A 27,463-nucleotide genomic window follows, 5' to 3' on the forward strand; every position below is an offset into this window, starting at 1 on the left:
TCATTTTGTGAATCGACTCAAAGTATTACAAGATAACATAAATTAATTTCACTAGTTCCATTAAAAAAGTGTTCATTTGCAATCAATTAAATTGCAGGTTGTATTTCAGCAGTACTGATATGATTGGTTAATAAAGTTATGACAATCTTTCTTTTCCATTAATCAAGAAATTCGACTCCAAATTTCCCTATCATAACAAGGATCCAACCATAACTTATTTTCACAATTTATATTTGTAAATCCTTCTGTCTTGAGGCATGTGAACAATGACTTGGTTTGACTGGAGTTGCAGAGATAAGTTTATATATATATATATATATGAAAACTAGCTAGAAATACCAGCTTAACTGTTTAATTCACTTATGCATCAACAAGAAATCTAGCCCGGCAGCTTTGCCGGTAAAGTGTCAATTTGGCTCTTGAATTTGGAGTCTACCGGCAATTAGCTTATATTTTAATTTCCTAGCTAATTTATCTGAAAACTTGACAAAAACTGTCAATTTACTCCAACCAAATTTTTTAGTGAATACGAAAAATCCAAGTTGGTCCTTGAACTTATAATAAATGTCAATTTTTATACAAATATTTTTTCATCGAATTAGAGTAAAAATAATTAATTTTAATATAATTTATTCTAAAAATCGAATAAAAGTAATTAAATTATATTTTAATTAAAAACCTTAAATTAAATATTATTATCAAATTCATACAAGATTATGCTTTCAGAACGAAATCTTATATTTTAGCAATATTTAGTCTTAATTTTTAATAGAAAAATAATAACTTTTCAATCTCAATTAGACCTTCACCTGAAGAAATATTAATAAAATTATTTAATTTAATATTTGCCAAAACTTATTTAAAAATATTATTTTAATTTTTTAAATTATTTATATAATCATCGGGTGAAGATCCGAAGTACTAATTAAATTATTACTTTATTAAAATTAAAATTAAATCTTGTTAAAATATAAGATTTTATTCTATTTTATAAAAGTATAAATTTTTTGAGTTTGATAATATTATTTAATTTTAATTTTTAATTAAAAATATTATCTAATTATTTTTATTAAATAATATGAATAAATTACAATAAAATTAAAGAATTTTACTTTAATTCAATAATTTTTTATATAATTTAATTAAAAATATTATCTAATTTTTATATAATTTTTTTATATATATAAGTTTAAGGACCAAATTAAACTTTTTGTATTGAGTAAATCTTCTAATTTGGTTGAGTTGACAATTTTTGCCAAGTTGCTGAATAAATTAACTGATTGCCCACTGATTCCAAGTTGAGGAACAGATTAGTTTTAGCCTAGCTTTGCCTATATTATTAGCAAACTTTTAGAATTCAATAAAAAAAAAAAAAAAAACTAGTTACACGATATAAATATCAAAATAGTAAGATTGCATGATACTTATTTTTAGATATATTAAGATGGTTGAAGATAAATTTACTTCAAATTTGACATTATCTTGTTAAATTTTAAAATTAAAATCAATCTACACTTTTATCAGTTTCACCAATCATAATATAAATCAAAGTTAGAATCAAAGATAAAATTTAAAAGAAATTTTGCTCAGTTACTCATTTATGCAATATCTTCAATTTATTCAGAAGAAGAATCGCTGGATAAAAAAATAAAATATTCGAATTTTACGACCTACCACTAGCCCATGACACAAATCCCCTACGAGTCTTCTTAAGATTTCGTTCACTAACTAATGTTACCAAGGAAAATAAACTAATTAGCGGGTAGGATAAGATGCACGCAATGCAATGCCACAAGCACCTCCATAGGACCCAACATCTCTCTGCAGTCTCATGTATCCACCTTCTCCCCATCCCTCGCCCCATGAATTCTTGATTAACCAATACTTTGTACCTTCTGCACTCGTTCCATATCCAACTATGGTAATAGCATGAGTCAATGTACTCCCACAATCTTGGGGCGGGAATATTCCACCCCCGTAGTACTTGAAGTTAAGTTCAGAAGTTGCATCAACGGCGGCTGATACAGGTTGCCTTGCTACCGCGCTTTTTAGAGTCTCCTCGTCAGCAGGTGTTACATCTACGTAGCCACTTATCCTGGCTGCATTGTTGCTTGGTCTGCACATTTCTCGCATTAATTGATACGGGTAATATGTTGCGGAGGCTAAGCCTTGGTTCTGTATTATGTATCTGAAAGCATTATCCATAAAACCGCCGTTGCAACCGTTACTATCAGGTACACAATCTAGCAATTGCTGTGCCGATAATGAGACACCGTTGCCTATAATTCCTTCAACAGCTGCTGCAGCTGAAAAGGCCCAGCAACACCCTAAGTGCAAAGCCAAAGCAAAGTGACATATTAGAAGGTTAATTAAGTCTTGGATATATGTATATGTACCTATATATATTGGAGAGAGAGAGAAATGTTACCACATCGACCCTGGTTCTTAACAGGGGTGACGACACCTCTAGTCCTCCAGTCTATGCTCTCAGGAACATTAGCCTCGTAAAGAACATCACTGGATTGAGTCGTTTTGGTCGTTATATTTGCTGTTGGGAGTACTTTGGGCATCTTGTATCCAGTATAAGTAGCAAGAAATTCTTCATCAGTTAAGTCTGCAAAATGGTTCAGACCTAACTTGTAAGTCCTATTGAATGCATTGTTGAAATTCTCAATGTGTTTCAAATTTTTTTTGAATATATGAAATCGCCTCTCTTTTTCTTCATCGTCTTGATAAGTCCGTCCATGGCGGGCCATCCATTGCTCATGCTTTTCAGCAACGGCATCTTCATCGATTAATGGTCGAGGCATGGCTTGAGACACCCATGTCACTAAAATCATTAATACAATCGCAAGCTTTGTTTGGAGCGGAAGAGCCATGGTTTTGTTTAATTTGTAAATGGCTTGAATCTTGCTGTGCATGTAGTTTTGAGATATTGTAGATCGTTCAGTGTGTATATATAATATATTATAAATATATATATATATATATATATATATAGAGAGAGAGAGAGAGTCATGCATGGGTTGTCATTTTTGTTGAGTTTTTAGCTCCTAGTAAGTTGTTGGGTACTTAACGTTCTAGGCTGTCAAATTCATTTTTAAAATTTTGTTTGATCGGTTCAAATAAACTTCCTGTAATATAGCTATAATAATGGAATAACTTATCAGATAATTCTTTCTTTTCTTAATCCATGAGTCACAAATCAGATAATTCATTGCTAAGATGAGCCAATCAACTCAAATCAAGACAAAGTAATCTCAAGGTAACAAGGATTAACACCAGCTCTACAAAAACAATGCTAACCATAAACAATATCATTAAAAGTTCATAGACATATTTATTTAATTAATTTTTTTTTATATAACTATCGGTGCGTGTGTCTTCTGGTATCACTAGACTTCTAATGCTGAGGACATATTGCAACTAACAATACTCCACTTTGTTTAATCTTTAATATATTAAGTTAAACAAATATATCATTTGAAAGAACGTAGATATAAATCCTTTTCGTATTTCCAAAGATAAACTTTAGTTGGATATATCTATTTAAAAATGTGTTTTTAATAGATATATAAATAATAGTCACATATTTAATTATTTAATACTATGATTGATCCATCTAATCAAGTATAAATATCATAAAGCATAACGTCTAATTTAATTCCTATACTTATCCTTAAAAAATAAATTAATTCTTTTAATTTTTCCAAATAATTTTTAAAATATAATTATCAATTCTAGTTCATTTCAATTTTTTTCAAGATTTGAATAGGTGTGCCTTACGACCACAACAAATAGCAAAGGAGTTGAATGAAACATGATAAATCAAAAATCATTATCTTAATTGAATAATTATTTAGTCTAAATAATCCATTTTTCTCAATCAAACAGACCTAAAGATCATCCCTATGTTTCAATAAAATAAAATACAACAGTAGAACATTTAATCCGAAAAATCCCAGGAACAATTTTGAAGCATATCAACCTTACTAGTCTTAGGAAGTAGTAGCAGACTACCAGACTTGGCATTGTGGCAACACCACCACCGTTTTGAGCATATAACCACTACTGCAGATCCCGGACACACTATCGGACTTGCCTTAGCAACACCACCACCCATGACCGTGACGGAAGAAGCCAAGGCACAACATAAACAAAAATGGCTAAAGAAATCACCATAATTTACTTCCGGCTAAAATGAATATGGCTGGATTAACCAAACTGTGCTCATGAAAAAAAATTGTACAATTTTAATACTTTTAATTTTTTTAACAAAAAAAGAATTAAATATTTGATTAACTAACAATCTAATTTTCTCACGACGGTTTTTCTAGTTAATTGAAAATATTAAGAAAAAAAGAAAAGAAAAGGAAGTAATTCTTGTTCACTGCTTACTGGTTACACTTCGTAACAATTATTGGAGGCAAAATCACAAGCCAAGATAAAATAAAAGTAGACTCCAGGTATATTGGACCTTAATTCTTCTTGTAAACGGCATCCATCCTCTAACGTCTTCTTTGGGATGTGTAGTTTCAGCTTGCTTAAAATATCTTTTACATTCTTTTATAAATTAAAGTTTTTTTTATAAAATTTAGTAATATGTGAATTTTCAATACCATTTTAGCTATTTTAGTATTGTCTCTTTTAATTTAGTAAGCTATAATTATAAATCAAATTAATAATAAAAAATTTGTACTTAAATAATACTAACAACTTGACACTATTTTACGGAATCTATAAAATTAAGAATGATTATTCCTTTTCTAAACAAAATAACTACTGAATTGCCTAAGAAATAACTATGTTGCTTGCTGAAAAAATAAAAAAAATAAAAAGAAAAAGTTAAGAACCGCGTTAAATAATTAAGATATTAAATATCGAAAATACTAGAACAGTAGCATAACATGAATAGCAAGTACATTGAAATAGTGGTATGATGACTAAAGGCACAGAGTCATCTCCTTCACCGTATATAATAACAGAAAACAAACTATTTGTTCAGGAGGCACTGAATAAATTAATCAAGGGTAGGATAAGAAGCTTGCATAGCAATGCCACAGGGACCTTCCATGGCACCAACCTCTCTTTGCAGCCTCATGTACCCACTTTCCCCCCACTCCTCGCCCCATGAATTCTTGACCAGCCAATACTTAGTACCATCCTCGGTCGTTCCATATCCAACTAAAGTGACAGCATGCGTAAGATGAGTCCCACAATCTTCTGCCGAGAACACTCCGCTTATGTAACTCTTGAAGTTAGGTCCAGAAGAAGCATCAATGGCGACTGATATAGGCTGCTTTGCCACTGCCCTTTTTAAGGCTTCCTCACTCTGGATTACGCTTTCATAACCAGTAATTCGGGCTGCAACATTGCTACCGGATCTACACATTTCTTGCGTTTGTTCATATGGGTAATCTGTATCTGAGACTATGCCTTGATTTTGTACTATATATTCGAAAGCTTTAATCATTGTACCGCCGCCACAGCCGCTGTTATCTCCGACACAGTCCAATAACTGCTGTGCCGAGAGCGAGGCACCATTACCTGCAATCCCTTCCACTGCTGCCACCGCTGAAAATGCCCAGCAACATCCTACATTTTTGCAGTAGAAAGGCAAATATATTTAGATTAAGAAGTTAACTAGTCAAAGAAAAGGAAAAATCAAACTTTTATATTTGTTCTCGTTTTCAGTTTTAATTAATTTCATTAGTAGACTATATTTCTACAAGGCCAGTACTCCATGGTTTTACAAAGTCAACTTTTGCATGTTTGCTACGGGAATATAATTTTAATTATGTGTTATTTTTATTGTCAACTAAGAAAATACACTCGCCATTTCACTTTTTCTTTTTTAATTTTAAATATGTATTTTCACTTAAATAATAGAGTAATTTAAATTGTTACCAGTTTTTAAAATTTATACTAACATCATCAATGATTATAATGAAAAAGATTTAATATTTTTTATGTAGTTGTTAAATCAATTTCATTGAAAAACTAATAGAGATAAATCTTTATTATAATAGATGTAAGTCTAGATTGTAGCGAGTTAAAATGAACCAATATCAATCATTATCATCATTTAATATGCTACATCAATTAAAATAATGGTAATAATATAGTTTAAAAATCATTGACTATTTGAAACGCATGCTATTTTTTGTTAAGAAATAACTACATATTTAGAATTAAACAAATAAAGAACTACATGTATTTTCTTTTACTTTTTTCTATGATATATAAGGAAAAGAAATATATTACTTTCATCATCAGTTTACCATCGGATGAATATCGAGGAGTGAACTTTTGAGTTCATTAATGAAATAAATATAACTAAGTAAATTGAATTTTTGAAAAAGAAAAGAATCTTACCACATTCACCTTGGTTCTTAACGGAGGTAACCACACCATTTTCCCTCCAGTCTATGCTCTCTGGAACTTCATCTTGGTTATAATAATTACTGAAAAATGTTGGTTTTACAGTTGTGTTTGCCGTTGGGAGTGTGGTAGGCATCTCGTATCCGTTGTAAGTAGTAACAAATTCTTCTTCGGATAAGTCTGAAAATTTATTGAGACCTAACTTGTAGGTCTTGTTGAATGCCTTGTTGAAATTTTCAATGTAGTCCAAGTTGTTCTTGAATATCTGAAACCGCCTTTCTTTTTCCGCATTGTCATGGTAAGTTCGTCCATGACGAGCCATCCATTGCTCATGCTTTTCAGCAATGGCTTCTGCATTCAGTAATGGTCGGGGCATGGCTTGAGAGACCCACGTCCCTAAGATCATCAGCAAAGTAATCACAAGCTTTGTAATCTGAAGTGATAAGGCCATGGTTTCTTGAAAACCCCTAAGCTATAAAATATAAGTAAGTTCTTTTGTTTTTTGTAAGTTGTGATGGGTGAAGTGGGTACATAATTGTTATGTATATATAGAGGATGAATTGGTTATTCTTGTAGATGTCATGCAACCTCTATAACGTCTTCCTGGGGTTTTAGCTTCAGCTTGCATGGGAAGTATTGACAAAGTTACTCGGTTGATTCATTTTTCTTGCAAGCAAAACGACTCATATGTTTCATTTCCTTGCATTGTTGAATACCTTACGTCTACACGGGAGGGACTGATTATTTTTCTTTGGTGGGACGACTTGTTAAATTTCCCTGCATGTTACATAGAAAACAGTTATGTATTTATTTTTGGAATGATTACAGTCTAACCCTCCTATTCGGAGGATCAAAAAATTATTAAAGGTAAACTTTGTTTTAAAACAAGGGAATCAGAATTTGTAATTTGTTTTGATCCACCGATAGAATAATAAAAATTTACATAATTGATAACCTGTAATTAAAATGAAATTTACTCAAGTAACATATGATAGTTTTAAAAATTCATACACCCTTAAAATATACGAAAAATTAGTTTAATTTATAAAAAATATGAAATTGATTGTTATTTTTAGTAATTTAACAATAAATTTCGCAATTACAAAAGAATTTAATATTTTTCATAAATTTACCAATTTTTCTTAAATCATTCAATTTCGTAAAAGTTATCATTTTTTCGTAATATCATTCATTTTTTTGTAACTAGTTTCACTTGCAAAAAAATTAGTATAATTTGTAAAAAAAAAATAAAGATAATTATCATTTTTCATAATTTAGCAATATATTTTGTGATTACAAAAAATGTAATAAATTTGTAAATTTATCAATTTTTCATAAATTATTAGATTTTACAAAAGTTATTATTTTTTCATAATATCATTCATTTTTTTCATAACTAGTAATATTTACAAAAAAATTAGTATAGTCTGCGAAAAAAATATGAAGAAGATTATCATTTTTCGTAATTTAGCAATATATTTCGTGATTATGAAAAATTTAGTATTTCTCATATCAATTTTTCATAAATCATTAAATTTTGAAAAAAGTAATTATTTTTCGCAACTAGTAATACTTATGAAAATTAGTATAATTTGTAAGAAAATATATGTGTTTAAAATATAATATTTTAATAATAGAAATACTGACTCAATCCTTCTTTTTTTCTTGTCATTAGAATTCACGTTATATTCAAATTTAATTGATAATTCCACGGAGTCTAAAATAGAATTTAATATTAAATTATAGTACTGAAATTAAAAATGTAAAAACTATTATTAGATTTGATAATACGTATAAAATAAAAATTTCTTTAACAATTAAAGAAACAACTATTTAGTTTTAAAATATATAAATTTCTATAAAGTATATAGTAAATAGTATATATAATATTAATGTCAAAACTAAAATTGTAGGTTTGATTAATCTCAATTATTTCCAATTTATTTACTTCCATTTTTCTGTTAGGAAATTATTACATCAAGTGTAAATTGTTTAAGAATTAATTTTTTTTAATTTAGTTTGTTTGAATTGTATTTTAATTAAAAACAATACAGTTTGATTTATAAGAATAAGAACCACTATTCTATGACTCGAGAATTTGTAGAAGCGCACCAAAATATGAACACCTCCGAAGACAAAACAGATATTTACAAAACAATTCAGTTGTTGTAATCAAATCAATCAGTCAACTCCTGGAGTCTTCTCTATTTTCTACTTCTACAAATGCGAATCAACTGCACAATTGAAGGAGTTCGACAGGTGTACGTACCTGAATGATCTTATTTGCATGATTGGCGGAACTGTTTTCTAGAATTATATAAAAGAAAATAACTAAAAGGGTTTTTTTTATTATTATTCTTTAAAACGTCAAAATTCTAACCTTCTTCGTCGAGATACAATTAGTGAATCAATTATCAATTTGCAGCCAAGAATCAAGGCACCAGTTCATATTTCATATCTCCCAATTATAACTGATTTATGGAAGTCCAAAATTATAATATTGTCATGGTACCAACCATTAATTCATAAAACCTTAAGTAAGAATTATTTAAAAATTATAATCAACAATTCATTTCTTTGGATTAAGAGTTGTGAAATATATGCACGCATTAGGATAAAAATATTGATTAAGAAATTGAAGAACATAGAGAATAATTTGCTTAAGATAAAATATATCAAAATAGTAATTAAATGTGTTTTTCATCAATAATTTTACTTAAGCATGCATGTACTAACGATTATTTAGGGAAGTCCAAAATTAAAATCTGTTATTGTGATCTTCTCCCGTTCAAGTTATATATATATATATATATATATATCATGTTTGCAATTTATACCGTTAATTTGAAATTAAATAGTTTAGGTTAATCTAAATCTAAAATTTAAAAGATAAGTAATCTTTTATTAGATAATAAATCTTAATCATTAATTTTGAATTAATTGTGAAAAATATTTAAATATAGCTTTCATGTTCAACTAATCCATAACGCTTTTCCTTCAATTTAGGAGAGGCCAACGGATTTACATATGCAAAATGGTATATTAGCTCTCTCCTTGGCTTCTCCCTACAACTCTCTGTGTTTGATCGACTCAATTAAACGATTATTAGAAAAGAAAAATTGTACTTTTCAAAAAAATATTTACTAATGGTAAGCAGATAACGAGAAGTACTATTATCAATAGATTATTTAACTGTAAATAAAGGAGAGGAATTATCTTTTTTAAAAGTGCAAATCCGATAAAATAAATAAGATAGATTTATGCTTATAAAACTTACAAACCGAAAATTAATGCTATATCAGATTAAAATTTAATAAAAAAAAATTATTTGAAAAAAATATATACAAAAGTAAAAAAAATAATAATTATAGAATATATTCACCTACTAACATGTAATTTATTTGAAATTTTATCTATTTTGTTAGAATTTAGTTTAGTCATAACCAATTGCATGCAAATTTGATGCCAAATTAATTATTACTTATATAAATTTTAAATTTATAAATAAATTTTATAGTCTCATCGAAACACAGCTTAAGAGACCAATAAAAAAAAAAAAAAAAAAGCTTTTGCTTAACCAATTATATGAAAAACTTAATACACGCACACGTCTTTTATATTACACAGTTTTTGTCTCTCCGGTGGTGCTTGCTATATTACTCTGTTAATGTTTTCATCCTTTACAATAAATTTTATGATACAATGTATAGGAATATGCTCAACATGCCAAAACGCATAACCATCTTGCCGGTGACTCTGATGACAGGCACCTGCAGGCAGTCTCTGCAAAGCGATCCGAGATTGGATTCTATCTTCACGTCCAAACAAGAAAGACAAGATCTAGAGGATAAATTTAGTGAAGGAACTGATTTACGCCTTTAGACTCACTGGCGGAGCCGGGGGAGTGAAGGGGTCATAGCCCCGCCTATTGGGATAAATTCTATGTATGTAATACATAATTTCAATATTAGTTTTGTTGTAAAATTTTAGTCCTCTCTTAAATTGATTTTTGATTCCGCCACTATTTAGATTAGTGTGACAGATCGAAATAAGAACAAAAATATGAATAGGATTTAGCATTAACAATGTGTAGCTTCAAATGTCAGAGGAAGTAGATGAACCAAATGACTTACAATACGTATGAAATGGTAGTTGATCCAGGTTCAAACAGTATCCCTGACCAAAAGAAATTATTACATGATTCAGGCAATCCAACAATCAATCATTCAATCTGCAGTGACTGAATTTGAATCCATTGATGCTTATGCTCAAGTGGTGTATCTAATGCGAGACTCTTGGCCAGATTTTTCCCTTTTTATGTGGTATACTTTTCTGCTTTCACAAATTATGCTTCTGACAAACATATGTGATCCTCAACTACGAAACGACATACAAGTCAAACAGGTAAACACAAAGCAATATGAGATGTGATCAACTAAGCTATCTTCTTTTTTTAAGAAAAATGTTTTTACTTGATCAAGAGTAGTAAGATTTCCCATAACCAAACCTTTGTTTCGATGAGAAACAGCATTACAGATATTCACACGTCAGCAGATTCTTATTTTTCTAGGTGTCCCGGCCACCAGCAAATGAACATATAAACAAGCTGCTTTGAAGTAAACCAATTCTGGAGGTTAATACAATGCTAGGCACTTTGTTTTCACCATTAAATTTGTCCTGTGCATAGGATCACTTGGTATAAATAAGGGCTTTTCCTCGAGTGACTTCAATCAAACAAATTAGCATCAAACTAACTTATAATAAACAATCAACCATGGCAGAGAAGAAGGAAGGAGGAATTGTTAAGAAGGGTCAGGAAGAGGGGCTCAAAATGGCAATTTCAATTCTTGAGGAGTTTGAACTTCCTCTGGGGCTCCTACCCCTTGAAGGTGTGATTGAAGTTGGTTTTGTTAGGGATACTGGATATATGTGGATCCTGCAAAAGAAGAAGGTCGAGCACAGCTTTAAGATGATCAGCAAGCTAGTGAGTTACGACAGCGAAATAACTGGCTATGTCAGCAAGAAGTTGATCAAGAAGCTCAAGGGAGTGAAGGCTAAGGAGCTCATGCTTTGGCCTCCAGTTAGTGAGATAGTCATTGATGACTCGGCCACTGGCAAAATTCACTTCAAGAGCCTTGCTGGCATCACAAAAACTTTCCCGGTTGAAGCATTTGGTGCTGGCCAGTGATCTATAAACAAAGTCGCCGTTGTTTAAGGTCCACCAGGCACCTGCAAAGATCTTCACGCTTCAAATTTTAGATATAATCGTCCTTTTGCTGCATTACATTTCCTTCATTTTCCAATTCTGTCATCAAGGATTGATGAGTTAGTCATACCACTGCTAAGAAAAACAATAAGTTCAAGATGGTGTTTTTGTGACATAATATTGTTTTAGAACCTCATATGAAGTGTAAACAAGAACATTATTCTTAGTACCAGAGTTTTATATATATATATATATACCACCTTGAAATGGGTTTAGCCACTGCAATTAGAAGACTGTACGCAGTCCTTTCTTTCTTGATTCTTTATCTTCACCCCCTCAAATGATCAATATTGAGATAATAATAACTATAAAAAAGAAAAAGCTTAAGAAAGTCGGAACGTTTCAGAAACTAGCTCCAAGCCAAAAGCAGCTCCACTTGCTGTCTCCAGTGTTGAATAGATAAGCATTTGAATGTTATCAAAGACAAAATTTTATTAGTGAGATGATTGTTGTGATTCTTTAGCTGATTTTGCTTAGGATAGGCAACCAAGCATGAACAGAAACAGATTATGAGACCAACTCAAGTTAAGAAGGGGAATAAGGTGGGACATGGTTAAATTCAAAGAAGGGCTCGCATTCCAAATAGAACAAAAATATGATAAACTGCATGCCAAAATTTTGAAATCAAACTTCTAGTCATTTATAGAAAATCACCAAGAACCTTGAATTTGTTTCGGCTCCGATTGCTCTTTTTTCTTTTCCAACTTACTTATTCTCTGTTTTGGTGCTTTACAATTATTGCTTGCATACGACGTCGTCCTGAATTCGATTATTTATTTATTTATTTATTTACAATTACTAGGACTAGACTCCTGAGCTTTCGTGTTTAACTTTGGGACATGTTTTTGTTCTGGTCTGCAGATGGTTAACCTTTATTTAGTAAATAGGTCTATGAGCAATTGGGCTTACTGTTGGTCTAATTCAAGTTTAGTGCTTGTTATACTGCTCTTCTTCTTGCTTCGTGAATGGCCCGCTAAAATCACCCTCTTTTTTATGTGTTCGTTTATTTCGTCATCAGCTATTCTCTTCTGCATACTGTCAGTGTGACCTTTTCCTTTGTTTTTTTTGACTTGTCCTAAGATATATTACTACTTAAATTTGAAGTGATAATTATTGGTTTGAAATTTTTTTTATCCTTCTAATGTTTTTGGATTGTATTAAACAAAACAATGCCACAAAATGATCTTTATCATTACTGCAGTGTGGATATTTCACACCATAGTTTGTGGGCGGGTAGCATTAGAAATTGTTCCTAGTAAAAACAACATGAAACACTGCAACACTGCTCCCATATTAATTCCTAGTCCAGGGCAGAAGACAGAATCTTGGACAGACTCATGAAGACTTCAAGCATTGATGGGCGATCATTTGGATCATGAGCAACACAATCTTTTGCCAGTTGGGCTATGGAAAAGGCAAAGTGTAGAGGGATATTGCCTCTCAAGCAAGGATCAATGAAGGCCTTGAGTTTCTCTCTCACATTGTCTCCTTCAAGCACATTATTTATCAATGCAAAAAGCATTTTTTCTTCCCCATTTGTTTCACTCATAACAGCCTTTTTTCCTGATAACAGCTCTAGTATCACTACCCCATATGCAAAAACATCTAGCTTGGGTGTAATCAATCCATTCTCAAGGTATTCAGGAGCCATGTAACCGTTTGTGCCAACCACATGTCTTGTCAACTGGGGTGCACCTTGATCATCATTGGACAGCTTTCTTGCTAGCCCGAAGTTGGTAATCATGGCTCTGAAGTTACCATGTAAGAGAATATTGCTTGTAGTCAAGTTCTTGTGAACAAAAGGAGGGGTTGTGTAGTTATGAAGGTAAGTGAAGGCATCAGCCACGTTGTAGGCAATCTGTAGTCTTTGCTTCCATGATAAGGAGGAAGAAACGGGATCATTCTTGTAAAGGTGAAGCCAATCATCCAAAGAACCATTCTCTGCATACTGATAGACAAGGTAAGTATTGCCTTCATGTACACAGAAACCAGAGAGCCTAACAATGTTAGAATGGTTCATTTTCTTCAGTATGTCTATCTCACTGGAGACATCCCCTCTCATCGCCTTCACGGCAGCATGGTCGCCTTCAAAAATTCCTTTGTAAACAGAACCTTTGACTCTATTATCTTCACTGAAATTGCCAGTGGCAGTCTGTATGCTATCGAATTTGTAGATGATCAAGGATTCAATAAAGAATTCAATTCCCACATGTGAAACAGAAGAGGGATCTGTTTTAGTTGCATTGGGCTCTTGAGATTTCTGAGACGGACGGCGACAGAAGTACCAAAATGAAAATGCTGAGAAGGCAACAAGAACTAGCAAAACAGCTCCAATTCCAGTACCAAAAAACACCCACTTCTTGGAATTACTGGATTCTGTGACGGGAAAGACTTCTACTGGTGGAGTGCGGGTGGGAGGTGGAGAATATCCTGGTAAATCGACAGTGGAGGGCTCACTTAATAGAGGAACTAAAATTGGTGTGAATGGATATATCAAATCGTCTTCCAACAACTCATTTGCATCAAGTACGCTTTGTTCATTAGCGTTGAACAACTCGGCAATCAAAGAGATATAGTCGCCCCAAGTGACCATATATGTGAGCATGTACTTAACCCCAGAAGCAGTTTGGTTAGGCGTAGGGCAAGCGCATCTCAAGGGAACATGGAGATCCGAACCAGCATACAATTCATTTAAATCGTATGGATTTTGTTCCCACAAAGACTGGCAGGTAGTTAGGCCTTGGTAAGTATCATTTGCCAATGTAAAATAGTTCTCGTTCTCATCTTTGATCCTGTAAGTGGCATTGTGCTGATAGTAAAGGCCTGCGTGACAAGAACAATTGACAGGGACTACTACTTGCTTGTTGGTGGGGATCGTGGCCACATCACAGGAGATGTTGTTCATTGAGGCAATGAGGGTTGCTTCGCTTTGGCTGCCCAGTAGATAGCCGATTTTGGCTGGAGAATTATAAGGAGGGTTTGCACGGAAAGTGATATAGGATTGGCAGGATGATTGCACACCATTGCACAAGTAGCCTTTTGTGCTAGGATCAGAATCATGACAGTCTAGTTGGTGGTTGTCTACATATGCTTGTTGTGCTTCCAAGACTAAGACACCATACTGCAAAATTAATAGAAACAGGAAAAACAAGGTTGAAAAGAACTTAGAAGACATCCCAGGAGGAAAATTCTCAAAGGGCACACACACTCAGATCGATCCGAAAGATGATAGTATTAAATTAGCAGAATCAGAGAGGTGGAAAGACGAGTGCTTTGGTCTGGTTTAGCTTGCCTTGGTTGCATTGCCATTTAAACATATCATTGTCACTTTTTGGCAGAGTCCAGAGGGCAGAGAGACCACAACCACACGCTGAATTCCAATTCCGAAGACTACAAAGACTCATGAGTTTGTGAACATAATTATGGAAATACAGAGTGTGGCGGGTCATTTGGTTTCTTTGTCGTGCATATGATAATTCCATATTTTGTTTCTTTCTTTGCGTGTGGGGTATGGAATTACGACCAGTAACTTCTGCGGTAGGTAAGAGTAAAAACGAGTCGAGCCCAATTCCAATTAGTCGTCGCTCTTCAGGTATGGCTCCATCAAATTATATTATTGACTCAGATGATCTCCAAATCTAAATACTTTAAACGAGCTAAAATAAGGATTTGGATTGGAGTCAAATTCAAACCATTTAAAATATTAAAAACTTTTGACACATTATTTACTTATATTATATAAATTAGAATGAATAAAAGTAAAATTAAATTACTAATACCGAAACTAACTGAGAAAAAATATGAAAAGTAATAAAGTCTAAAATAATGTAAGAAATTTATAAAATATTAAATAAAAGATTTTATTTTACTAAAAACAAAATAAAAGTCTCTTTTAATAAAAAAATCTAAAAAAAAAACTATTGTGATATATTTAAACATAAAAGATAAAAAGATATTTTATAATTCTATTTTTATTATTTTTTAGGATTAGTATAAAAAAGTATATTGTAATTTCGTCATTTGACAATTTTCAGTATGTGGTATTTTAACGTGGCTAAAAATTGTAACAAAAAATATATTTTATCATTAAAAAAAATCAATTGGCAAGGATTTAACTATTTTTATTCCGACCAATCACTGAAATTATATTTTATGTGTTTAATAATATACATTTAGAGCTTAATAATTCAAAACATAATTATTTAACCATTAAATCGATATCATCGGACCAATAATTTTTTAAATTGCAATTCAATTATCAAATAATAAAATCTCTATGATCAAAGTGAACATAGATGAATTCTTACAAATTGAGACTTTTTAACTACGAAATACATTTTTATCATAATTTATAACCACATTTCAGGTATATTCAAGTTCTATTTTCCAAATAGGCATTGCCATTTTATTGTTTTAAGTTTGCTGTTTGATCAGGTTAACAAATGACTTAAACATCTTAGACTAGAGAAAATTCTTTCCATTTCATTGGATTTCATATGTAAGAAAGCTTTTTAATGTTTTTCTATTTATTCTACTTTCAATTAATAGATAATTTTTAATTTTTATTTGTATATATTCTTTTATTATATAAATATTTTTAATCTTTAGTTGATTTACATTTAAAATTCTCTCTCTTTCTCTCTCTCTCTCTCTATTTGTATATATATAACATTTCCTTAACTTTTCATTTTTTAATTTTTTTAAAAATTTCATATATTTATACCATATTGTGTTGTGTCGTGTTTTCGATTTCCGTGCAACCTAAAGATAGGAGAGATAAAAATATAAAGAGATAAAAGCAGGACCGGTGAGCATAAACATAAAAATCCTCAAATGCATAAAGAAGGAACATCCACAAAGAAAAAATTACAATAATATGGCATAAATATTCAAAGCATACAGCAGCGAAATGCAACTCTGTTTTATGTAATATCATGCAGAAACTAGAAGGGAGGAGGAAACAAAAGTGAGCCATACCTTCTCTTGGTGGGATCAGATGAACATAATAGGAAGAGGTTCTATCTACTCTTTAAGCTCATTCATGAAGACCCCATCAATTCCTATGGATGGAATGTGAGAAATCTTGGGCCAATCTTCCCCATTCTCCAGCTGACACCTCTCTTTTAGCATAGAAGTTAGACAAGTCAAGGAAGAAGGCAGCCCCTCTACTGGCAACGACTTGACCTTTGGGCATTTCCAAATCTTTAATTTTCTGAGACAGGAAAGGTGTTGAAGCCCCTTTAGTTAAAAGACTTCAGGTTTTGAAGATCTTTTGAGTTTAAGAGGTAAGAGTACAAGGCAGCAGCATGTTCTCTAGGAAGGATTCGACATTCTCATCTTTGCCAATGGTCAAATTTGAAAGAGAATGGAGTCTCAGCAGACCCCACTACATGCGGCCAACAATTAGTATCTTGCACCACTGGATCAGAAGTGTTTCCAATTTAGAGGGCAGAGCACCTGTTGGAGAAGACCCTAGTTCTTGACAAATGAAGATCACCAATTTCACAAGGGAAGGAAGGAAGCAATGCATATGTCCAGGCAGCTCTGTCAAACTCAGAGTAGTAAAAAATAAAATTAATGGGCCAGTAATGGCTCCTGGTAAACCAACTACTTAGAGAGGGGCTTACAATTAATGGGTAGGAATGAATGTATAATCTCTATTGTCTTCTATTGATTTGCGGGAAAGCCACCCATCCCACAGAATACACCAAATCTTGAAAAAGCGGCTTAAGCTTTTGGAGCCACTTTCCTGAATCTAAAGTGCAGTTGTTGTTTGTTGACATTTTAAGGCGTATTTGATTCGAGTCTACATGGGCCTATCCTTGAATCATCGTCTGTTTCAACAAGTGGTTTGATAAATCATCGTGTCTAATTTCTTATTTCACAAATACTATATATATAATATTTATATATTAATAATATTAAATATTAAATTAAATTAATATATATTAATATATAATATATTTAAATTAATATATATTAATATATAATATATTTAAATTAATATATATTAATATATAATATATAGTATAATAAATTAATAAATAATATAAATTAATATACAAATAATTATTATTTATAAATAATTAATATTAGAATTAATAATAATAATATATAATAATAAAATAATTATATTTGTTTTAACAATTACAAATAATTATATTATTATAATTATATAAATTTATTATAATCTTATAATAATTTAATACTACTAATACTATTATATGATAATCTAATACTACTATATAATAGTATAATTATAAGTTCTTTTTTTTTTTCTTTTCTTTTTCTGCTTCTAGGAGCCAAAGCTAAAAAGACTAACAATTAAAAATTTCAAGAACTGAATTATATCTTATTTCGACATGATCTTGAAGTTGTTGAATCAGAGTATTTTTAACTCCATGGTAAGATCCTCAGCTAATAAACAAGAAAATGAATTCTTAACGTCCGTCACCCACTTTGACAACTGAAAAATGACTAAACAGCTGCTTTATTTGACAAAGAGAGTACATTCATAAACATATGCAGTTGGTCTGCAGAACGGTGGCTACAGGTGAGAAGACAAGAGAGAAGTTCGTAAAAGAGTAAATTCATAAACATATGCAGTTGATCTGTAACATGGCCGCTAAAGGCGAGAAGATGAAGAATTGTTCTTAAACAGACTCGACCTAAATTTGGATACGGGGCATATGATGTCTCTGCAACACTCAACAAAAAGAGATCAAACCTAAGGCTTTTAAATAAAACAAAAAAAGAACACCATTACTCAGTAAACTACACTCCACGTAGGACCTAAAGCTTCGACTAGAAACATTCTAGTAACTCAACTCCTACGAAATCTTCCATCCTCGAAACATCTTAATCAAATGCATCCTAGTAATGCTCAACTTCTTCATATCTAGTTTCCAGATTGGCGCAACTCTGGGCGAACAAAATCTGCATCTGGAGGCACTGAAATATCAACAGTTGGCCTCAACTGAGCACATACTTCAATAGCCCCATGAACAGGATCTGACATGAAGTTGCTAATAAGGTCCTGATTGATGGAAGTGCCTGCATCCACAGCTACAAAGGCTTGTTGGGTAAGAATGTAATCAAAGCGTGGCGCCCATTTTCTTGATCCTAATCGGGCAGTGGTTGAACAGTTATCAACCATGAACGAGACACCTCTAGCATGCATGAACGGATTCAGTGAATCCACAGCTTCAATCAAACTCTCATTGATGATCTCAGAATACGAGTGCCCCTTCTTCCTCAAGACCTCAATCTGATAATTTAAATGCACAATTAGTTAATTAACACAATGTATTGCAAAACTTCATTAGTTGCCATGAGACAGCCAGCAAAATTTAGAAACAAGCAAAAGGCTGATCTAGCAACAATTAAAGGACCTATTACCTGAGCCATCATTAGTGCTACAAACACTCCAGCAGTGAAGGGATACAAAGGACCCAAGTCACCATTGGGTCTTACTGCTCGAACACGCTCACCCACTTTCCACATTCGTGTTTGATCAATCTTACCCATCGGGAAAGCTGGTAAACCCTCTTTTTCCTATGAACAAGTATAAGCAAGAGCAAGAATGATTAAATAATGAATAGATCCATCAGAAATGACAGCATTTAACATTCATGAAGGTGGCAATGCATGGCCTCAACATACATAGAATCGACGCCCAGCCAAAACAACACTTCTAATCTCACTACCACTAGCAACGTCCTCATAACACTCATAAAGGATGTCCATGCAAGGATAGTAGGAAGCACTATATGCAGTCTCAAAGTCCCTTTTGCCCTCTTCTGACAATGCATTGTAAACAGCCAACATGCCCTGTGAAAACACAAAGAGCAAACAATAACAACGAGAGAAGAAAATCAGTATTGAAACATTTATGCATCAGAGAGACACAAAAAGTAAGTATGAAGCCAACCTTAGTTGAAATGGTTTTTGATACAATTCCTGTAATGCATTCAACAGTATTCTTGTAAGCTAAATCTTCACTCATTCCACTCTCAGTGTACCTTCTGAATAAGCACTCAACAACTCCATGAACAGCACCAAGTAGTATGCCTAAGACAATCACAAGGTCAATTATAAGGCACTTGATAATTTTTAAGAATGTGATAACACAATTCACACAGTATTAAACTCACCACGCTCCCCAAAAATGTCACTCCTATACTCCTGCTCCAGTGTGGTGGCAAATGTAAATGGAGACCCCAGAGCAACTGACCATCCCAAGGCAACATCTGTAGCTCTACCATCAACATCCTGCTCAAGAACAAAACAGAAATCACATTTTAGTAAATTCTCTTGAGAATCAGCATTAACTGATTACAGAACTAACACCAGAGAAATGGGGAGAGAGAGAGAGAGAGAGAGACCTGGTGGACAGCAAAACTGGAATTAATTCCGGCTCCATTTATTTCTTTTCCCTGAACATAAAGCCTCCTTACAGAAGGCCCCATCCCCTTGGGGCAAACAGCAATAACACTTATGTTCTTAGGAAAGTCAAGCCCCAAAGATTGTAAATGTCCCAGAAGAAAACCATGGGAAAGCCCAAGGATGCTGTTTGGTTTCATGTGGGAGAATATCTTTTCATTGTTATCTGCCTGTAGCAAACAAAATAAAATCCAAGTTTATCTTCAATATCTGTGGAGTTATTTTCTCAAGGAATCAACAACTATCCCAAAGGCCAAATATCAAAGGAAACCACTCAACATCAACAATGATGAGATATTAGAAAAATTGATGTAGCATTGTAGCTACTACCACAACAACTGGTAGTAGTTAGCTATAGCTGTAAATAAAAAAAAATAAAAAAATTAAAAAGAAAAGGTCCTGAGTTCAATGTAGTGGCGAAGGATATTGTAAAGGCCAAAACAGTAAAACCTATCTAATTGCCACAAAAATAAAGTGAATAAATTACAAAGGATGAACCAACCTGTGCAGCATCAGAAATCAATAACAAGACAAGATCACTGCCAGCAATGGTTTCCCATATGTCCCCCAAAGTTCCGTTCTCCTCAGTGAACCCTGCAGCACGAGCTTCGGCAAAAGAGCGGGAGCCCTTCCTCAGCCCAATCTGTAACACCAAGACAATGAAAATAAAATCTGGATTTGATAACATCAATAAAACAGAGAGGTAGAAATGCAAAACATTTATCAATCACATGAACAACAACATTACAAACATAACCCAAAAGATGAAATAGAACTTGCCTTTACAACAATATCAGATTTTGCATCAGCAAGAGAATCCCTCAAATTCTGAGCTTGAGCTGGCCCCTAAAAAATAAAATAAAATAAAACCTAGATATAAAAGGACTAATCCTTAACACTTGGAAAAAAAAAATCCTTTCAACATTTCCAAGTAAGCTAAGTATGCAGTAATTAGCTCAATAAACAAAAATTATCAAGACCTGAGATCCCCAGCCAATGACACCAATCTGCTTAATCCCTTTAAAAGCATCAGGCAACAAAGGAAACAAGTCTCTCCCTCCTCTCACAATATACTGCAATAAATAAAGAAAGAAAAAGGAATTAAATCAACAAAAGAATCGAACAAAACAAAACAAGAATACCCAATTCAAACAGAAAATTACTACTCATACTTCATCATGACCAGCTAAAGTGATCTTTTCTTTCTTGAAAACAGAGGTGTCAAAATCAAGCGACGTCGTAGGAGCAATAGAAGGACTTGAAACCATTTTAACTGAAAGCGATGATGATCTTTGATTTAGCGGGACATTTTGTTTAGTATGAACACGAGAAACCAGCGACTTTAAGGTTGGCGATGATGTGGATATAAACCCTAAAGTGGATCTTGAGGGGTTATGTTTAAGTGATGATGACGGTGAGAGTGATGGCGTGGAGAGTGCTGACTTGGCAGTGGTAGCGACGGAGGAGGCGGCGGCCATTGTTGAGAGTTTGGAGGAAGTGTGCTGTGTGGCGCTCGAAATGGGAAATAAGCAGGTGAGTAAGACTTGCGTTGTTTAAAAGAGGGAGTATGAGTTTGTTGGGATTTGGTCACGTGGTGGAAGCAAATTGAAGACACTCGTGGACGAAACGCTGTCGTTTGGTAGATTTCTAGTTTTATTTGCTTGCTTCCGTAGGTGAGTGAGACTGCGGAGTTAGTGGCATGAGCATAGTCATAAACCCTAATCCTCTCGGGACTTAAAATTAGACTAATCACATTTTTTATCCTCTGAAAATTTGCCAGTTCTTACAATTGAACCATTAAACTTCATTTTAGTTTAATTGAACCTCAACTTTGCATTGTGCTAATAATAACCCTTCTTGTAACACCCATTTAACCCGTGAGTGGTGAGTCCCATTATTGTTACAAAACATGTTAACAAAAACTCAATTGAATTATTAAATATTAAAGTAATAAACATAACTAAGAAAATCAAATTTATCTTTTAATTTATATTAATGTTTATCCATACTCACTCAAAAAAACAACAATATTTTCATCACCACCACCACTACCCTTCTTTCTCTCTCTATTTTATAAACTTTGATAAAATTAAAAGTTATAATTCAATCTCTAAGTAAATAAATAGTTTTGGAAAGCCCCAAACAAATCCTTCAATCCAAAGTTGTCTAAATTTAATCTTGATTTCTTTACTTATGAGATGATTGTTGTACTGATGATTGTGGTGGCTACTACAGCTAATGAAGTAAAGTTATCAATTTGGTTTCACAATCCTTAAAAGTGATGACAACAATAATGAAGAAAGAAGAAGAAGTTAAGTAAAGGAAGAAGAATGAAAAGCTGATGAAGATGATTATGAACAGTGGTGTTTGATAGTAGCAGCAATTATAAGCCACTTGCCATTACATAAAGTGGAGATTATTTGTAATAGTTCTCTTATAGGCTTTGTCATAAAATCTAACAACTTTTCAATAATTGTTAAAAAATTAAAGAGAAATGTTTTATGCAATCTAAGTTTTGAAGATATTCATGTTCTTATTGTGTTACTGAGTCTTGTAAATAAATATAGTGATTTGAATATAAGTTATTTTTCAGTGAAATAGAGGCTAAATTATCTTTATTGTCCCTGAATTTTGAAGTTAATATTACTAAAGTCCATAATTTCTAATTTGTAACATTAAACTATCTAAATTTTTAATTTCAGTATTACAAAAGTCTCTTATATCATTTTTCAATAAAGAAACTACCGGAAAGCTTATGTATCTCATCATATAAAAAAATTTAATTTATTAATTTATTAATTATATTTCATAACATTAATTGGACTAAAAATATATAGAGTAGAATGTAACTTTCTTCTTATTTTCTCACTCAACCTTTAAAGCTAAAGCAAAATTTTAATTTCTTTCATTTCTTCACTAGCCAAACACAATAAGAAAAAAAGTAATTTCCTTCGTCTCATCACCATTTTCATTCTTGCCTACAACATGCCACACACAATAGTTTAAAGGGCGTTTCTTGGCCTCTTCTTTTATCTCTCTCTCTCTCTCTCTCTCTTTTCCCTGTGAGAAAACAACCGTAGGTTGCCATGCAAAGGACTGAAGTCTCATTCTTCATCTCTCTCATTCAATAACATTGACAACGCTGCCACTACATAACAAATAGAGAAAGAAAAGAAAAGAAAAAAAATAGACCCACTTAGCCACAAGAACAGCAACAACAATTACCTGCAAATCATCATACAGCGACAACAACTATTTCATCCTTTTTTTCTTCCAAGAACATATTTCCACCAAAAACAAAATAGTAAGAAAATGAAGGAACTAATTTTTTTTTTTATTGTGTTTGACCAGTGAGGAAACTAAAGAAAGAGATTTTTTTTTTATTTTAAAATTTGAATGAGAAAATAAAATGACAATTACATTTTGCTCCATTTATTTTTAATTTATTTATTTTTAGTCTAATTAATGTCATAAAATATAGATAATAAATTTATAAATTAAATTATCTTACACGCGGCATGCCACATCAACTTTTCCTATTGATTTTTTTTGTTTGACAATTGGTACGAGGAATTTTATGATATCAAAATAAAATTCAGACGGTATATTATTATAAATTAAAAATTAGAAACTATAATAATACTAGCTCTAAAAATCAGAGACAGTAAAAATAATTTAGCCCTGAAATAGAATAAAGATTACTCTATACATTAATAGATCTAAGTGGTTCTCTTCAAAAAGAAGATGAGCGAATTACAAAGAGGTTGGTAAGAAGATAATAAAGAAGAATTGAAATTGTACTAACTAAAGAGTTTAGGAAACTTATGGATTTATCCTCTACAGAAAAGGAAACAGTGGATCACGAATTGGTCAGATGATGATTTACAAAATCATTCATAGATTCAAGAGGATTTTCTATTTAAGTTATTTAATTCTCTTTATATAGAGAATTTCTTTTGTAACTTTCCTTTAGCAGTTATATGGTAATAGTATCCTATTTCTTTAACTTAAGACTTAGTTTACCCACCTACTATGGCGTCTGATATCAAGAATTAGATGCTAATTACTTGATTCAAACTATTAATGAAGGATTCTGAAATCTAAAGTTGAAAGACTCGATTAAAATAATGTTAAGGATCCAATTTAAAAAAAGCCAACAACTATAAGGACCTAAATAAGTATTCATCGCTTAGTAATAATAATAATAGTAGAACGAAATCTTTTTTTGTATTTTTATGATATTGTTATTATTGGAAATTTATTTTCAGTTTAAGAAATATTAGAAATTTCCGTGCTAATATAACAAAAATGAATCATAAAAATGATCTTTTGTAATATAAGAACTATAAAGTATCATTATAATTTAGATCCTTAGTTTTTAAATTATTGGATCTTTTAACCAAATCCAATAGTGATCTATCAAACGTAGCGAACTAAAACAAAAATGGTTGGTGGGTTGTTTCAATTTATCATTAATTTTTTGTGGCACTTGAACAGGACAAAGGATCAATTGGTCCAGGGGTCGTGAATTGCAGCTGTAACTTTATCTTAAAATCGCATGACACAAGAATACAAAAGAGGGTATTAAATAATAAAATAGCCATTGCCCAAAAATACGTGAATTTTTTAGAGTTGGCTCTTCCTGTTTTCCTTCGGCCATTGGCCTCTCATTTGGAAGAAAACTGAATTAAAGCAAACTGTACATCAAATCAAATTTACAGTAATAAACTCGTGGCTCCTGGACGCACTGATGTTGAACTTTGACATTGTCTACAACAATTGGCTTCTCGACCGTGGGCTAAGACTGGCCACATGGTTTGCTTTTCCTAGCTATTTGGGCTTGGTTAGCTTCTTAATTTGGGGCTTTGACCCATTAATTTGAAATAAATCAATTATTTTTCTTGTTAAAAATTGCCCGATATTAAATTGTCTTATGGCTGAGATTAGGAAAACAGATACAAGAAGTTGACTATTTGGGAAGTTGAGAAGTTGTGCGACAAAGGGGTGCAAGCAACAGGGGGCAGTTGCACTAGTTCACTTTTTCTTAATTCAGTATGGTCGGATTTTGATACGTGGCCTTGTTTACTCTTAGCAAGACTTAGTCAGTAGTTGTTACAATTTATTCCACTTAATAAGCTAGTTAGAACTAGTCCTAAGCATGTTCACGTTATTGTTTTAGTGCAGATGTGCCAGGTGAACTGGCCTTAGTCTTTTCCTCATTTATAGCCTTGTTTGTTAAATTTTGAGCTGTAAGACTATTATAAATAGTCAGTCTTGAGTTCAATAAAGGACAGCAAATACATTACAAATATCCTTCTTCTCTTCTTCTCTCTTCCAACTTCTCCACTTATAATTCAGTTCCAACATTTTGGTATCAGAGCCGGTATCAACAATGGATACTCGTGGTAAAACGAATGCTGAATTTCGTAATGATGTTAATGAAGCATTAGCTCGTCATGAGTCTAATTTTGATCAAATTCATGCTACCCTGCAAACAGTGTTAACTGAGATACAATTCTTACGTATCTGTCGCATTAACCCCACTCCCCAACCTGAAGTCAACCCATTTTCCCAAGGAGAAACTTCCCATTTTCCGAACACAATCAAACCTCACACTCCAAATGACCACCATCACCACCTCAAGCTATACTTCCCAAAATTCAATGGAGAGGACCCAAGTGGTTGGATTTACAAGGCAGAACAATACTTTGATTTTCGGAACATCGATCCCGACCATCGAGTCCAACTAGCCTCCTTTCATTTAGAAGATATTGCCTTACAATGGCATCGATGGTACATGAAATTTCGTGGACCATAAAATTGGAACGAATTCACCAAAGCAGTCCTCCTTCATTTTGGTTCAACAGATTATGAAGATCCCTCTGAAGCTCTTACCGCCTTCGACAAACCTCCACCGTGGCGTGCCTTATCAAGAAGCCTTTGAAAACTTTATCATCAAATTGATGGCCTACCCGAGGGATTTCTTGTTGGTTGTTTTATTGCAGGACTACGAGATGAGATTCGTTTAGATGTGAAAATTAAACAGCCCAAAACATTAGCCGGATGCTATAGGAGTTACACGGTTGGTTGAAGAACGTAATCGACTACGGGGAAAAAGTCACCGATCCAAGCCGCCCAACCAAAGAACAACGGCATCAAAATAAACTCAACTTCGACCGGAGTACTAGGCCCTCCACCAAATTCAACGTGGGAATCCCAATGCAAATGCTAATCCCACCACCTTCAAGAATCACTAATCAAGAGGTGAGGGAACGCCAAGAGAAAGGATTGTGCTACTATTGTGATGAGAAGTTCACCCCGTGGTCATCGATGTCGGCCATAATTATTCATGATAGAAGATGCTCGGCCACTCAAGCGTTGATGAGGATGAACAAGCTAAAGCAGAACCTGATTATCAAGATGTCACGACCCCACCCGTGGGCCCATGACCGGCACTAGGGAATGGGTAGGCTTAAGGCCACCGAAACCCGTAGTAAGCCCGACACTCACCGGATTTAAACAAATCTCATCTCAAATTAATATTATTAAAACCATAAATTATCTTAATAGTTACACTTTACAAAATTACTTGGTCTACCGGAAAAACTAGGCGAGACCCGGGCTCGGAAAATTTACAACCGATACATCTACTAATTACTACTCATGAGAATCTAAGATTTACCAATTTACATACCAAATCAAATACATCACCCGATGATGAAGGAGTCGGGTTACTTGAATAAGAGTCATGGAGAACTAAATACAAATCAAAAATAAGAAAATGAGTCTGAGAGTGAGTTAAAATCAAATAATCTAGGGACTATTGCTTCTTCTCGGAAAAACATAGATTATTCAAATCAGATATCAAACCATACTATAATCATACCCTACTATTTCCTTCACATAAAATATTAATCATTCGAATCAAAATATCAACCATGCACGTGAAATACAAATCACATTATAATCAAATACTATAATAAATAAATAAATAAAAATATATATTTACTTTTACGGGACGAGTGGCTCGGTAGAACCCTAAACCCCAATTCTAGTAGCCTTTCGGCTCTTTTAATCCAACAGGTCTGGCGCCCAGAGAGCAAGCTCGATCAGGGTCCTTACCTCCAGCCTGAACACTTGAATTCCAAATAAGCCGGCGCCCAGAGAGCATCGCTCGATCAGGGACCTTAACTCCGGCAATCAATCGAACTCAGCCCAGAGCAAGCTCGATCAGTGCATAAATCCATAATAACCTTATATCCATGATCATTACCGGTATGACGCGTCCCGATGTAACCCATCAAAGTGGCATGTTCTACAAGCCACGTTTCCCAATTCGCAATCATCACATATAATAAATATCATTATCTGATG

At 32.9% G+C, this 27,463-nt stretch overlaps 5 protein-coding genes across 5 annotated transcripts; 1 reads left to right on the forward strand and 4 right to left on the reverse strand.

Annotated features, from left to right (window-relative positions):
- Nucleotides 1–1,569: 1,569 nt before the first annotated feature.
- LOC8259232 (ervatamin-B) lies at nucleotides 1,570–2,968 on the reverse strand. The gene is made up of 2 exons (XM_002522526.3): nucleotides 2,429–2,968; nucleotides 1,570–2,327 (listed from the first exon to the last, which is right to left on the reverse strand). Exons 1-2 carry the CDS (start codon nucleotides 2,919–2,921, stop codon nucleotides 1,756–1,758), a joined length of 1,065 nt encoding a protein of 354 aa, XP_002522572.2. The 5' UTR covers nucleotides 2,922–2,968; the 3' UTR covers nucleotides 1,570–1,755.
- Nucleotides 2,969–4,878: 1,910 nt separating this feature from the next.
- LOC8259231 (zingipain-2) lies at nucleotides 4,879–6,900 on the reverse strand. Its single transcript, XM_002522525.4, has 2 exons — nucleotides 6,376–6,900; nucleotides 4,879–5,595 (listed from the first exon to the last, which is right to left on the reverse strand). The coding sequence occupies exons 1-2, from the start codon at nucleotides 6,830–6,832 to the stop codon at nucleotides 5,021–5,023; spliced, it is 1,032 nt and encodes a 343-aa protein (XP_002522571.2). The 5' UTR covers nucleotides 6,833–6,900; the 3' UTR covers nucleotides 4,879–5,020.
- A 2,495-nt stretch (nucleotides 6,901–9,395) lies between these two features.
- On the forward strand, nucleotides 9,396–11,813 carry LOC8259230. Its single transcript, XM_048375015.1, has one exon. The coding sequence runs from the start codon at nucleotides 11,156–11,158 to the stop codon at nucleotides 11,567–11,569; it is 414 nt and encodes a 137-aa protein (XP_048230972.1). The 5' UTR covers nucleotides 9,396–11,155; the 3' UTR covers nucleotides 11,570–11,813.
- Nucleotides 11,814–12,817: 1,004 nt separating this feature from the next.
- Nucleotides 12,818–15,267, reverse strand: LOC8259229 (protein LYK5). Its single transcript, XM_002522523.4, has one exon. It carries the CDS (start codon nucleotides 14,820–14,822, stop codon nucleotides 12,948–12,950), a length of 1,875 nt encoding a protein of 624 aa, XP_002522569.2. The 5' UTR covers nucleotides 14,823–15,267; the 3' UTR covers nucleotides 12,818–12,947.
- A 2,854-nt stretch (nucleotides 15,268–18,121) lies between these two features.
- Nucleotides 18,122–21,648, reverse strand: LOC8259228 (ketol-acid reductoisomerase, chloroplastic). Its single transcript, XM_002522522.4, has 10 exons — nucleotides 21,262–21,648; nucleotides 21,070–21,162; nucleotides 20,870–20,935; nucleotides 20,592–20,732; nucleotides 20,032–20,259; nucleotides 19,801–19,918; nucleotides 19,578–19,717; nucleotides 19,310–19,477; nucleotides 19,046–19,201; nucleotides 18,122–18,914 (listed from the first exon to the last, which is right to left on the reverse strand). The coding sequence occupies exons 1-10, from the start codon at nucleotides 21,565–21,567 to the stop codon at nucleotides 18,546–18,548; spliced, it is 1,785 nt and encodes a 594-aa protein (XP_002522568.1). The 5' UTR covers nucleotides 21,568–21,648; the 3' UTR covers nucleotides 18,122–18,545.
- Nucleotides 21,649–27,463: the final 5,815 nt, after the last annotated feature.

The sequence above is a fragment of the Ricinus communis genome, chromosome 5, assembly GCF_019578655.1.
Source record: "Ricinus communis isolate WT05 ecotype wild-type chromosome 5, ASM1957865v1, whole genome shotgun sequence".
NCBI lineage: Eukaryota > Viridiplantae > Streptophyta > Magnoliopsida > Malpighiales > Euphorbiaceae > Ricinus > Ricinus communis.

Bases quoted from the DNA above. Each gene is read 5' to 3' on its own strand.
- LOC8259229 (XM_002522523.4), bottom strand. From the start codon at position 14,822: ATGTCTTCTAAGTTCTTTTCAACCTTGTTTTTCCTGTTTCTATTAATT.
- LOC8259228 (XM_002522522.4), bottom strand. From the start codon at position 21,567: ATGGCCGCCGCCTCCTCCGTCGCTACCACTGCCAAGTCAGCACTCTCC. The intron at 20,260-20,591 runs GTTGGTTCATCC...TGTTTGCTACAG, and splicing joins TGATTTCTGATGCTGCACAG to GCAGATAACAATGAAAAGAT. The intron at 18,915-19,045 runs GTAATAGGTCCT...TTAAATTATCAG, and splicing joins TAGCACTAATGATGGCTCAG to ATTGAGGTCTTGAGGAAGAA.
- LOC8259230 (XM_048375015.1), top strand. From the start codon at position 11,156: ATGGCAGAGAAGAAGGAAGGAGGAATTGTTAAGAAGGGTCAGGAAGAG.
- LOC8259231 (XM_002522525.4), bottom strand. From the start codon at position 6,832: ATGGCCTTATCACTTCAGATTACAAAGCTTGTGATTACTTTGCTGATG. The intron at 5,596-6,375 runs GTAAGATTCTTT...GCAAAAATGTAG, and splicing joins TAAGAACCAAGGTGAATGTG to GATGTTGCTGGGCATTTTCA.
- LOC8259232 (XM_002522526.3), bottom strand. From the start codon at position 2,921: ATGCACAGCAAGATTCAAGCCATTTACAAATTAAACAAAACCATGGCT. The intron at 2,328-2,428 runs GTAACATTTCTC...CTTTGCACTTAG, and splicing joins TAAGAACCAGGGTCGATGTG to GGTGTTGCTGGGCCTTTTCA.